The sequence below is a fragment of the Gekko japonicus genome, unplaced genomic scaffold (assembly GCF_001447785.1).
Source record: "Gekko japonicus isolate JY-2015 unplaced genomic scaffold, Gekko_japonicus_V1.1 scaffold982, whole genome shotgun sequence".
Classification (NCBI taxonomy): Eukaryota; Metazoa; Chordata; class Lepidosauria; order Squamata; family Gekkonidae; genus Gekko; species Gekko japonicus.
The window spans coordinates 538,045-550,705 of record NW_015170919.1 but is presented as its reverse complement, the minus strand read 5'-3'; the positions used below and the strand labels follow the sequence as shown (position 1 = coordinate 550,705).

Sequence of the window (12,661 nt, the reverse complement as noted above, 5' to 3'; positions counted from 1 at the left end):
TGGGCGGGGGGGGGGGGGGGGGGGGCAAAAGGGGAAAGCAACCCAACTGGGTCAAGGGGAGCATGAAGAGTAGGAAGTACAGGGTAACATGTAATTATTTAACATTTGGATCCAGTCCAGAAAAGCACAGAGGCTGTTAGCTGACTTTGCTAAGCTACTAATGGGCGGGGAGACCCTGATTGTGCCAAGGTGGATATTGGGTTAGATCTAAGCTAAATGTCTCTATTAGAAGAATACTCCCCCCCCCCCGGCCCTCTACAAAATGCTGTTCTGGTGGGACCAGGGGACTCTGAGGTGTTATGTGTTTCGCGGGGGGTAGTCCTGCAGTGGGAATGGAAAATCGGTGTACATTGTCAATTTAGTCTGGACCTAAAACAATACCTATGCAATAACAACTGTGTTATGTCAAGTTGCGATTGACTCTTGGCGACCCCAGGACCACGGGGGGGGGGGGGGTTGAGACAAGAGATGAGCAGAGGTGGTTTGCCATTGCCTTCCTCTGCATAGTAACCCCGATCTTCCTTGATGGTCTCCCGCCCGTCCAAGTACCAGCCCTGCTTGGTTTCCAGGCTTTGATGAGATCTGGCCAGTCAGGGCTATTCAGGCTTCTATAACTCAATAGCTGTCATGGCCAAGAAATACCAACTACTTGCTTGGCCCTGAGAAAGTCAGTTTGTCTTTGAACAAGAAAAACACAAACAAAACCCAAGAGGCATTTCGTGGAACATCTTCTCAGATAGTAGCTCACCTGCTTGGCATGCAGAAGGTCCCAGGTTCAGCCACCAGTTGAAAAGAACCAGGCAGTAGCTGGTATGAATGACCTTTACCCCAAACCCTAGAGAGCTGCTGACGTTCAGAGGAGACCAGACTGACTTTGATGGACCAAGACTCTAATTCAGTAGAAGGCAGTTTCATTTAGGGAGGGGCCAAGGCTTAGTGATAGAGCCTCCACTTGGCATGCAGGAGGTCCCAAGCTCAGTCCCCAGCATCTCCAGTTAAAAGAACCAGGCAGCAGGTGAGGTGAAAGAACTCTGTCTGAGACCCTGGAGAACTGCAAAGAGGGGCTGTGGCTCAGTGGTGGAGCCTCTGCTTGGCATGCAGAAGGTCCCAGGTTCAATCCTTGGCATCTCCAGTTAAAAGGGGCAGGCAGTAGGTGAGGTGAAAGACCTCTGCCTGAGACTCCTGAGAGCTGTAAAGAGGGGCTGTGGCTCAGTGACAGAGCCTCTCCTCTGCTTGGCATGCAGAAGGTCCCAGATTCAATCCCCAGCATCTCCGGTTAAAAGAACGCGGCAGCAGGTGATGCGAAAGACCTCTGCCTGAGACCCTGGAGAGCCATTGCCAGTCTGAGTAGACAATACTGACCTTGATAGACAAGTTCAGCTGGCCCTGCTTTATTTTCATTGGAAGTTTAAGAGATTGAATAAAGTGCGGAAGTTCACTGGAAGAGCAGCTATTGCGCTAAGAGGTAGATCATTCTTAAGTCAGTTGGAGGTTTGTTCCCCAATAAGGGCGCATTGTGTTGCACTCAAAAGCCAGGTTGGTGTAGTGGTTAAGAGCGGCAGACTCTAATCTGGAGAACCGGTTTTATTCCCCACTCCTTCTCCTCCTCCTCATGAAGCCAGCTGGGTGACCTAGAGTCAGTCACAGTTCTCTCAGAGCTCTTCTCAGCCCCACCTACCTCACAAGGTGTCTGTTGTGGGGAGAGGAAGGGAAGGTGATTGTAAGCCGCTCTGAGACTCTGAGTGAAGGGTGGGATATAAATCCAATCTCCTCCTAGAAGAAAAGGGTGGGAAGTAGACAGGAGGAGCTTGAAGCATTGGGGCGTGGTAACAGATGAAAACAAAGGGGCACTGATGGTCTTAAGAAAGGTGATTAGGTTGAATTTTTGTTCAGGTGAGCTGAGAAGGTTGAAGAGAGCGCTGCAGGCAGGTCAAGTGTTCGAGCAGATAATGGGACCGGTTTCTCCTCCTGTGAAGCACTTCGCTTTTTTAGCTCAGTCTCTTGTCTGTGTTTTGTTTTTCAGGTATTTCACAGCCTCCTGAAGGCCCACGCCATGGAAGCCCGCGCCATCGTCCGGCAAGCGATGGCGATCCTGACGCCAGCTGTGCCCGCCCGTATGGAGGATGGCCACCAGATGCTCACTCACTGGACCAGGAAGATCATCGTGGAGGAGGGTCACACGGTTCCTCAGCTGGTCCACATTTTGCATTTGATTGTCCAGCATTTCAAGGTATTTCGGGGCAGTGAGGGTTTAAAAGCAAGTGAGGGTCAGCGATGTCCTTAAATGGAGGCCGAGCTAGCTGTTGAGTTCCTACCTGGGACAGGGTTGAGCGAAGCCTGAATGCAAGCTGGGTCGGGGGGAGCGGGCTGTCATAACTTTTCAAGATGATGGTGTGCCAGTATTTATTTATTTGTGGCACTTGCAGTTTGGGAGGAAGCTCAGGCTGCTGGATAATCCCCAGACTCCTTTTCACATAACCCCCAACTGCAGTTTAAACCATTCAAAGACAACTTTTTATTTTATTTTGTTTGTTTATTAAATTTCTACCCTGCCCTCCCAGCCTAATGTGTAAAACGCAATCACTTTGGGGCAGATCCCAGGAAAGATCCCTGGTCACTGAGCTGAACCAGATCCTTAGGTCCTGCATTTCCTTCCTTCTGGTTTTAACTCATCTGCAGCACATGGATCGAAGGTGACATCAGCCCCAGGATCAAGTTGAGGATGTAAAAGGGAGAGCTGATATTAAATACAGATCCGTATTAAAAGGACTGCTTCTTCATTTGGTGACGGTGTTCGGTCTTCGTGATCTATCAACATGTGCCACTTGTTCGGTGTAGTGGTTAAGTGGTTAAGAGCCAGTTTGGTGCAGTGGTTAGGTGCGCGGACTCTAATCTGGGAGAACCGAGTTTGATACCCCACTCCTCCACTTGCAGCTGCTGGATGACCTTGGGCAAGCCATAGTCCTGGCACAGCTGTTCTTGAAAAAGAGCAGTTTCTATCAGAGCTCTGTCAGCCCCACCTACCTCACAGGGTGTCTGTTGTGGGGAGGGGGAGGGAAAGGAGACTGTGAACCACTCTGAGACTCCAAGTGAAGGGCGGGGTATAAATCCAATCTCTTCTTCTTCATTAGTGCTACCTCGGGCTCTTCCTCGGCATTTAAAGAGCATGCTCTCCAAAGAACATAATGTGGCACCCTTTAAGTCAAATACCAGGCTAGCCTCGGCCCTGACTCAAACAGCATCAGTCAATAGCCATGCACAGCATGAAACAGCTCAAGTAGGAACCCTTGGAGAGATTCGTAAAAAACGAAGTGCACAAGTCAGAATTTTAACAGTCTATTTCAGCAATTCATTAAGGTGATTTGTGTTGGCTTAAAAAAAGAAAAAGAACCTAGATTGCTGGAGGTTTGGGGCATAATTTTTGCTTGCGTTTAGAATGGTTTGTGGTCCTGATCTGATGTAATGTCCCTAAGCATTTGAAGTCATTTGGGGTCGACTGTATGAATAAGACTATTCTGGTCGATTTGGCCTTTCGGAGTGGAGTCCCCCCCCCCCACTGCCCCAGACTGTTTTGACTGTTACTTAAGTGAGAATGAGAAACTGAAGGTGAAAGCTTTTTGTACTTCGTTGTCCAGAAACACTTAAAATGCAGTACTAAAAACAAGGGAACTTGCATTCCCCTTCATTGTAATGTTACAATTGTATTTGGTTTCTTTATGTGCTCAAAGAAACTGGGTAATAAGTGTGGGCGGACTTAGCATAGTTTGAATGAGGGCTGGTTTGAGAGCGCAGTTTCTTTACCAGAAATTCACTTTTTAAAACACAGCTTTTGATTTCTCTTTTCTCTCAAGAGAGGGAAGGATTCTCTCTTCCATTTCTGTTTGAGGAGAAAGGAATGCACCGTGTTGCAGCTTCCCCACTTGCAGCTGTTTTATGTTACACACCACAGGGGGGAGCATTAGCAGAGGATGGTGGGAAGGTTTGGGAAGACAGCACTGGCCTCTGAGCATCTACAGAGTGAAATTTGGCAGAACCTCCCCTTCTGCTCCCTCTCTTTTTCTCGAATCAAAATGGAACTGATGAAACACTGATTCCAAATTCCCAAAAAGAGGAAAAGAAAAGGATTGTTGGATTTCAGGGAGAAATTGGGTAAAGAGGAACTAAGAGAATTTTGTAAACAACCATTGTGTGAATAGAGAGGGTAGAGCTGGATAATTTCTGACCCTTCCAGCTTCATGCCCCCCCCCCCCCAATCCAGGTGGGCCGAAACAACCTTAGGATTCTGCTGACTCCCATATATTTGGGAGAGGCTGTGGCTCGGGAGAAGAGCCTGTAACCCAGATTCAATCCCCGGCATCTCCAGTTAAAAGGACCAGGCAGTAGATGATGCAAAAGACCTCTGCCTGAGACCCTGGAAAGGCGCTGTCTGTCTAAGTAGACAGTGTTGACCTTGTGTTGTCGAAGGCTTTCATGGCCGGAGTTCATTAGCTGTTGTACATTTTCCGGGTTGTGTGGCTGTGGTCTTGGCATTGTAGGACCTGACGTTTCGCCAGTAGCTGTGACTGGCATCCTCAGAGGTATAGCACAGAAAGGTGGAGTACCCTCTGTGTCAAGGTGAGAAGAAAAATGGTAGGCAGGTCATTTATATCTACTCAGGAAGGTGGGGTAGGGCTGAGTCATTATCTTGTAGGAGTTCCCCAGGCTGTGAAACATGCTAAGGAGGAGCTTTCCTGAGGAGGTTCTTTTGCATATGGATTGGCTGTTGAAATTCTAATCTTATCTGTAGTGCTGTTGTAAGACATAGGGCATTTTGTGTTTTTCATGCCCTATTTATTTTCAAATTCTCTTCTTTCCTGTTGAAATTGTGTTTATGTTTATGAATTTCAATGGCTTCCCTATGTAATCTGGCATGGTAATTGGATGTGATCGTCTTCGTGGTCTCTGTGCTTCACACCAATGGGATCTAGTGCGCCTGCGCTGGATCTGCCGGTGCTGTAGCAAGCTCTTTTAAAGGATTTTCGCGCCCAGCCCCTCCGGGCATGCGCAGGAGCCCCACCTAAGATTTGCTATTGGTCACCACCACTACCAGTACACGGCTCTTCCTTTCGGCCTCTCCAGCGCCCCACGGGTATTTACAAAAACGATGATCGTTGTTGCAGCCTTCCTACAATTGAGAGGGATATATGTCTACCCGTACATAGACGATTGGCTGCTGGTGGCTTCATCACGACAGGTACTGCTCGCCAATGTCGAAGAAGCTCTGTCCCTTCTGGCCACGCTTGGCCTCATGGTCAATCACCCAAAGTCCCAATTGCGTCCACTGCAGCGGATTCAATACATCAGTGCCATCCTGGATTCCACCTCGTGCATGGCTTGCCTACCTCAGGACAGGGCCACAGATATCATCACTCTGGCCAACCTGGTGCGTACCCAACTGTCAACTACGGCCTTCCAGGTCCAGCAGTTGCTTGGTCTTATGGCATCCACAACGGCAGTCCTCGTCTTTGCGAAGCTCAGGATGCGCCCGCTGCAACTGTGGTTCCTCCGCAATTACGACTTGACGATGAACCCACACAAGGTCGTGCTGTCTCCTCCTTCCGTAGTGCTGGATTCCTTGGTTGGTGGACCCTGCCGTCCAATCTGCTTCACGGGGGCCCCTTCCACTCTCCGTCTCCAGAGATTACGGTAGCGACAGATGCTTCCTTGCAGGGATGGGGAGCTCACTCCATGGACATCTCCATTGGAGACATGTGGGACAACCGTACTGGTCGTCGTCACATCAACTATCTAGAGCTGATGGCCATAAGACACGCTGTTACCAGTTTCCGCCCAATACTTGCCGGAAAATGTGTCACTATCCTAACAGACAACACAACTGCTCTGTCATACGTCAACAGACAGGGAGGCACAGTATCGGTGCGCCTCTGCAATCTCGCCATCGCCCTGTGGGACTTCTGTATCGCCCACGATATAATCCTCATCGCTGTTCACATTCCGGGACATCTGAACACGGAAGCGGACCAACTCAGCCGCTCGGGACTCAGCCTGCACGAATGGGGACTAAACCCCATTCTTCCTCAGGTGGGGGACTTCCCTAGTGGACATCTTTGCGACCAGGGACAACACCAAATGTCAACGTTTCTGCAGTTGAGGAGGCAGCGACCCCCTATCTCTCAGGGACGGCCTCCTTTACCCATGGTCCACTTCACTCCTCTACATGTTTTCCCCCCGCCACTACTCCTCAGAGTTGTCAGGAAGATTCTCGAGGAAAACGCAGACGTCATCCTTATAGCGCCTTGGTGGCCAAGGCAGCCGTGGTTCTCCACGGTCCTGGAACTGTCGGCCGGAATGTATCACCAATTCCCACCGTCTCCAGACTTGCTCCAGCTGTCTTAGTCGCCTGTGCTCCACCACAATCTTCCGCAGCTAAAGCTGACTGCGTGGCAGATACAGGCCTGGCGTTCTCGTCTCGTGTGATTGAGGTCCTCATGAACTCTCGGAAAGCATCCACACGTAAGTCGTACGATTACAAGTGGAAATGCTTCTGTTCCCTTTTGGACACGTGACACCTTTACAGCCACGACTGCTGGCCTCAATAAGGTTTTTACTTTTATCCTATCCCTAGCTGACTCGGGACTTACCCACTCCTCGTTGAAAGTTTATTTGGCCGCTTTATCGGAGTTTCATGTTCATATAGATGGGTACACTCTGTTTTCTCATCCGGTTACCAAACGTTTCCTAAAACGTTTACTACGTTTATACCCTCCAGTCAAAGCTCCAATCGCTTTATGGGACCTTCCCTTGGTCTTGCGCCAGTTGACAAGACGGCCCTTCGAACCACTCGCAACCTGTCAATTGAAGCTCCTGGCGTGGAAGATGGCATTCCTCATTGCCATTACCTCGGCCAGGCGAGTGGGTGAACTCCTGGCGTTCAGGCACGACTCACCTTATCTATCCTTCCTCCCGGATGGGGTCCGTCTGGTGCCAGACATCTCTTTTTTACCCAAGGTGGTATCCGAATTCCATTTGCGGTCTGAAGTTTATCTCCCTGATTTCTATCCTGATCTGAAATCACAGGAAGAGAGGCTAATGCATGCTTTGGATGTGAAGCGGACCCTCCTTTTTTATCTAAATAGGACGCGCTCCACCAGACAAACGTCACAGCTTTTTGTCACATATGCTACACCTCGTGTGGGCACTCCAATCACAGCCCAACGTCTATCCAAGTGGATCGTAGGTCTAATACAACTATGCTACCTACTGGCGAAACAGCAGGCTCATTCCACCAGGGCTGTCGCGACATCCACTGCATTTCTGAAGGGAGTCCAGCTGCAAGACATTTGCAAAGCCGCAACCTGGGCCACGCCTAATACCTTCATCAGGCACTACGCCCTAGACATCCGCAAAACGACCGGTGACAATATGGGACGTCAGATTTTATCATCGGCTAAGCAGTAAACACCTGACAGCACCCACCTCCAGGTAGGCTACTGCTCGCTAATCTCCCATTGGTGTGAAGCACAGAGACCACGAAGAAGATAAACAGGTTGCTTACCAGTAACTGGTGATCTTTGAGTGGTCATCTGTGCATTCACACCACCCGCCCTCCTGCCCCACTGCTGTCTTCTTCTACCTGTTTTATTAGGAGTTGATACGCGGTGGTTTGTAGGAACTGGCGGGATGTCCGCGCCCGTCCCTCTGGGCATGTGCAGTGGGGCTCCTGCGCATGCCCGGAGGGGCTGGGCGCGAAAATCCTTTAAAAGAGCTTGCTACATCACCGGCAGATCCAGCGCAGCTGCACTAGATCCCATTGGTGTGAATGCACAGATGAAAACTCGAAGATCATCAGTTACTGGTAAGCAACCTGTTTTTGTCTGGCCTTTCAGTGTCTTGGAACAAAATACTGTGTCCTGTTTGAGTTAGGCTATGTTCAGCCACTGCTGATTTTTCAGGTTGCCTAAGTCTGCAGTGTCTTTCTTGTTCTTTTATTCTTGTCTGAATTACCAAAGATAATAGAAGCAACTGAGGAAAAACAGTCTCCCACATGAAAAGGATTTTTGCCATATATCAAAGGAATCACTGATCAAATGGAAAAACTTATGAAAAAACACAACCTACAAACAGTATTCAGACCCACCAGAAAAATACATCAGATGCTACGATCGGCAAAAGACAGAAGGGACCCCCTCACTTCTGCAGGTGTATACCGCATACCATGCATTTGTGGACAGGTCTACATCAGGACCACACAGTGTAGCGTTCAATCCATATACAAAAGAACCTCCTCAGGAAAGCTCCTCCATTAGCATGTTCACAGCCTGGGGAACTCCTACAAGATAATGACTCAGCCCTACCCCATCTTCCTGAGTAGATATAAATTACCTGCCTACCATTTTTCTTCTCACCTTGACACAGAGAGTACTCCATCTTTCTGTGCTATACCGCTGAGGATGCCAGTCACAGCTGCTGGTGAAACGTCAGGTCCTACAATGCCAAGACCACGGCCACACAACCTGGAAGATCTACAACAGCTTAGTGTTGATCTTGATGGACCGATGGTCTGATTCAGTACAAGGCAGTGTAAGCTTCCTCTGCCTAGGTGCTGTTTGTACGTGAAGCCGCGTTGTATAGAATCAGACCATTGGCCTATCAAGGTCAGTCTCGTGTACTCTGATTGGCAGTGGCTCTCTGGGTTCTTGGGCCCAAAAGTGACAGTGGGAACCAGAAGGGGATGAAGGTTTGGCCCTTCTGGCCAGACTGTGGTTGCATTTGAACCATTTCTGTCATGTCATAAATGCTGGGGGAATGGGGGCGCACAACATTTTGTGATCATCTGAAAAAAATGTTTACTAGCCTGCTGCAAGAATCTGGTAGCTCACTGTCCCTTCTGTGCTGTGCTTTAAACCCTGAAAAAGTGAGCAGGACCTGGCTAACTAGGAGATGCAGGCTCCAGGCAGCTCCTGAGTTTGATCGATGTTATTTGCATTCTAGCCGCAGGCAGTGCTTTGAGCCAGGGGTCCCCAAAGAGCTCCTTAGCACGCCTTGACACCTTTCCTGGTGCCCGCCAAGTGTTTTTAGAAAGCGGACAGAGCCAGGCGGGGTTTTGCCCAGCAGAGCTTCTGATGGACCACTGGAGAGCCGATCGGCTGTGCAGATTAAAAGGCATCCAGTCAAATAGGGCTTATGTCTGAAATACTGAAGAGTTGCTACCACAGTTATATGTAAGCTTGCTCCCCAAAGTTTGGTGTAGTGGTCAAGTGTGCGGATTCTAATCCGGGAGAACCGGGTTTAATTCCCCACTCCTCCACTTGCACCTGCTGGATGACAAAGCCATAGTTCTGTCAGAGCTGTTCTCTCAAGGACAGTTCTGGAAAGAGCTCTCTCAGCCCCACCTTCCTCACAGGGTGTCTGTTGTGGGGAGGGGAAGGCAAAGGAGTTTATAAACTGCTGAGACTCCGAGTGAAGGGCGGGATATAAATCCAATCTCCTCCTCCTCCTCCTCCTCCTTCTTCATCTCCCGTGGCAGCCATTTTGTTTTTTTGCCCCAGCCCAGAGTAAAAATTGCAGAAGTGCCTGTGGGCTCAAAGAGCTTGGGGACCCCTGCTTTCGCAGGGGCAAGGCAAAGTTTCAAGCTACCACACTCTTTTTGGACAGTGAGTCTTCAGAGGACGCACAGTGCTTTAGAACTGTGGTTCCCAATCTTTTTGGTATGGGGACCCATAAATCCAAATTTACTTGATATAATGACTCAATCCAGGGTTGGCCCAAGGCATTTTTAGCACCCTAGGCAAACTATGGCCTTGGCACTCATATAGTTCAGCATGTCATATTTTTACAGTGATTTTTGAGAAACCAAGAAACACACAAAAGGCCAAGCTGCCTACCCCCACTATGAACCCCAAGCAAGTGGCATTCCGACATACACAGCCTTTACACATGGAGGCGAAATTCCAACCTCTGATCACCATCTCCTTCTCCGTTACTCTCTCTAATTCTCCCTAAGATTCTAAGAAACTCACTCTAGTAACCATCAGGACATGTTTTATTTGATCTACATATAAATGCAGTGAAGAAAACGACAACAACTAATGTATGCCATGGAAGATACTACTTCCAGGGTCAGATCTTGTTTTGCAAATGTTTGGGACTCTGACCAGGGGCTCCAGGTTCACAGAAATCCCAAGGGAATGATTTTTACAATCCAAGTTTGCATATGAGGAGATTTTAATAAGCAGTGATCAAGCGTACAGAATTCGCAAGCTAAGCTCCCATCCGCTGGGTCTGGAATGCACACACGTACAGCGATACTTAACAAGAACTTGAGATGAGATGCATAGCCAAAACTGAGCATCTTATACCTAAATTGCCGGCTACAAGTCAAAAAATCATTAAGCTATCAAGCACTAGGATGTGCCGGGCCATCTCGCACCTGGCGTCTAGGGGTTAGAGGAAGCATATCAGGCTTCCTAGATTAGAGCTGCTAACAAGCATGAGAGAGAAGAACGTTCTCTTGGGAGTGACCTGACGGCCGTCCCCCCACACAGCGCGGGGTGACAAAAGGTCAGGCACTAGCCTGTAACAAAGATGGAGTCACAGAGGCTATGCACCAAAATGCAAAAGAGAGCCATGGAAAAAACAGGGTTGGACGTTAGGGGGGTCTGGCCCATGACCCACTTTCAGAGGTTTTGCAACCCACAAGTTGGGAAACACTGCTTTAGAATGCTTGCAGTAACAGTGGATCTTTTAATAAACATCGTAAACCAAGATCATGGAGGCAATGGTGCTAAATAGAATCATAAAGTTGGAAGAGACCTCCAGGGTCATCTGGTTCAACCCCCTGCACAATACAGGAAATTCACAAACACCTCCCCCTCACATCCCCAGTGACTCCTGTTCCACGCCCAGAAGATGATAAAAAAACCTCCAGGATCTCCAGCCAAACTGGTCTGGAGAAAAATTGCTTCCTGACCAGTGTTCCCTCTAAGCTGAGTTAGTGTGAGCTAGCTCATAGTTTCTTAGCCTCCACCTCATGGATTTTTGTCTCCGCTCAGGAAGGATGGCTCCAGGGCACACTAATTTATGCCGAAGCCAAATCACTTGCTCACAACTTTAATGCCAGTAGCTCACAAAGTAGAATGTTTGCTCACAAGACTCCACAGCTTAGAGGGAGCAATCTTCCTGACCCCAATGCCTCACTCAATACATCACTAACCTTTGGAAAAAAAATATCCCTCCACAGGTTTACTTTCCGGTGAGGCACCATTTAGTCCAGCACATGGTGAGCGCCATGCAGAGACTGGGTTTCACCCCCAGTGTGACCATTGAGCAGAGAAAACTGGCTGTCGACCTGGCGGAAGTGGTGATCAAGTGGGAACTGCAGCGCATTAAAGATCAGCAGGTACAAAGCGGTGTCCGCCGTGTAACATTCTCAGGGTGATTCTGCACGAGACCTTAAATCCTAGTTGAACCTTGTCCCTGAATTTACATTCTACACGACACTTGAGTTCACCCCTGTAATTATCTCAGGGTATTTTTTGTTTCCACATTACGTGTGTGCTGTTATAACCAGGGATAAATGCAAGGTATTGTGTTGCAAATTGAACTCTGATAAAACCAGGTATGAGATCCAAGTGCGGAAAGGAACTCAGTGTTTCTCCACAAAACCTAGATTACATTCTGTCCCCTTGGACTTCTTTTGTTTGCCTGAGTGCCTATCTGCGGGTGCCTTGTTTTCCAGCCGGATTCGGATATGGACCAGGGGGCAGGCGGGGAAGGAGCAAGTTCGTCCTCCTCTTCCGTCAAGAGGGGCCTGTCTGTCGATTCTGGACAAGAAGTGAAGCGTTTCAGAACTGCCACGGGAGCAATAAGCGCGGTAAGAAATGTTGGCCTTTTAAAGAGCTAATCGTGTTAAGCGTTTCCTATTCATAGCTTAAAAAATGAAACAACAGTGCTGAAACCAAGCTTCGCTATCCGTTCTGTGCTCTCAGGTGTTTGGACGCAGCCAGTCGCTGCCGGGGGCGGACGCGCTCCTCTCGAAGCCCATCGACAAACAACACACAGATACGGTTGTCAACTTCCTCATTAGAATTGCTTGCCAGGTACTGTGTGCCTCTGGGACAAATGTGGTAAGGCTTCGTTAGTATCCAAAAGTCAACCTTGCCGCCCCCGTCGCAAAAGACAGCCACAATGTTTTAGATGGCCCCGGGGTAGATGGGGGGGGGAGGAAAATCCTGAGGATAAGGACCAAATCCCCTCTTATCCTTGAGGATTTTTTAAATAAACAGTGCACGGGTGTGGTTATGGGACATAGTTACAGGCATTTGAGGTAAGGGCACGGTTACGGGTGTTAGAGGTAGGGGCATAGTTACAGGTGCAGAGGTAGGGGCACAGCTATGGGTGTTAGAGGTAGGGGCACAGTTGTGGGTGTTAGAGGTAGAGGCATGGTTGTGGGTGTTAGAGGTAGGGGCACAGTTATGGGTGTTAGAGGTAGGGGCATGTTAGGATGTTAGAGGTAGGGTCACAGTTGTTGGTATTAGAGGTAGGGGCACAGTTACGGGTGTTAGAGGTACAGGCACGGTTGCGGGTGTTAGAGGTAGGGGCACGTTGTGGGTGTTAGAGGTAGGGGCATGGTTGCATGTGTTAGAAGTAGGGGCACGGTTAC

General features: G+C 49.0%; 1 protein-coding gene across 1 annotated transcript in view; it reads left to right on the top strand.

Moving 5' to 3' along the window:
• The window catches only part of TRRAP (transformation/transcription domain-associated protein), a 241,741-nt gene that overhangs the window by 84,270 nt on the left and 144,810 nt on the right, over positions 1 to 12,661 (top strand). The window contains exons 41-44 of the mRNA XM_015418766.1: positions 2,024 to 2,230; positions 11,240 to 11,398; positions 11,738 to 11,872; positions 11,988 to 12,098. Of these exons, the coding sequence (XP_015274252.1) occupies positions 2,024 to 2,230; positions 11,240 to 11,398; positions 11,738 to 11,872; positions 11,988 to 12,098 (612 nt within the window). The remainder of the gene's footprint in view (positions 1 to 2,023; positions 2,231 to 11,239; positions 11,399 to 11,737; positions 11,873 to 11,987; positions 12,099 to 12,661) is intronic.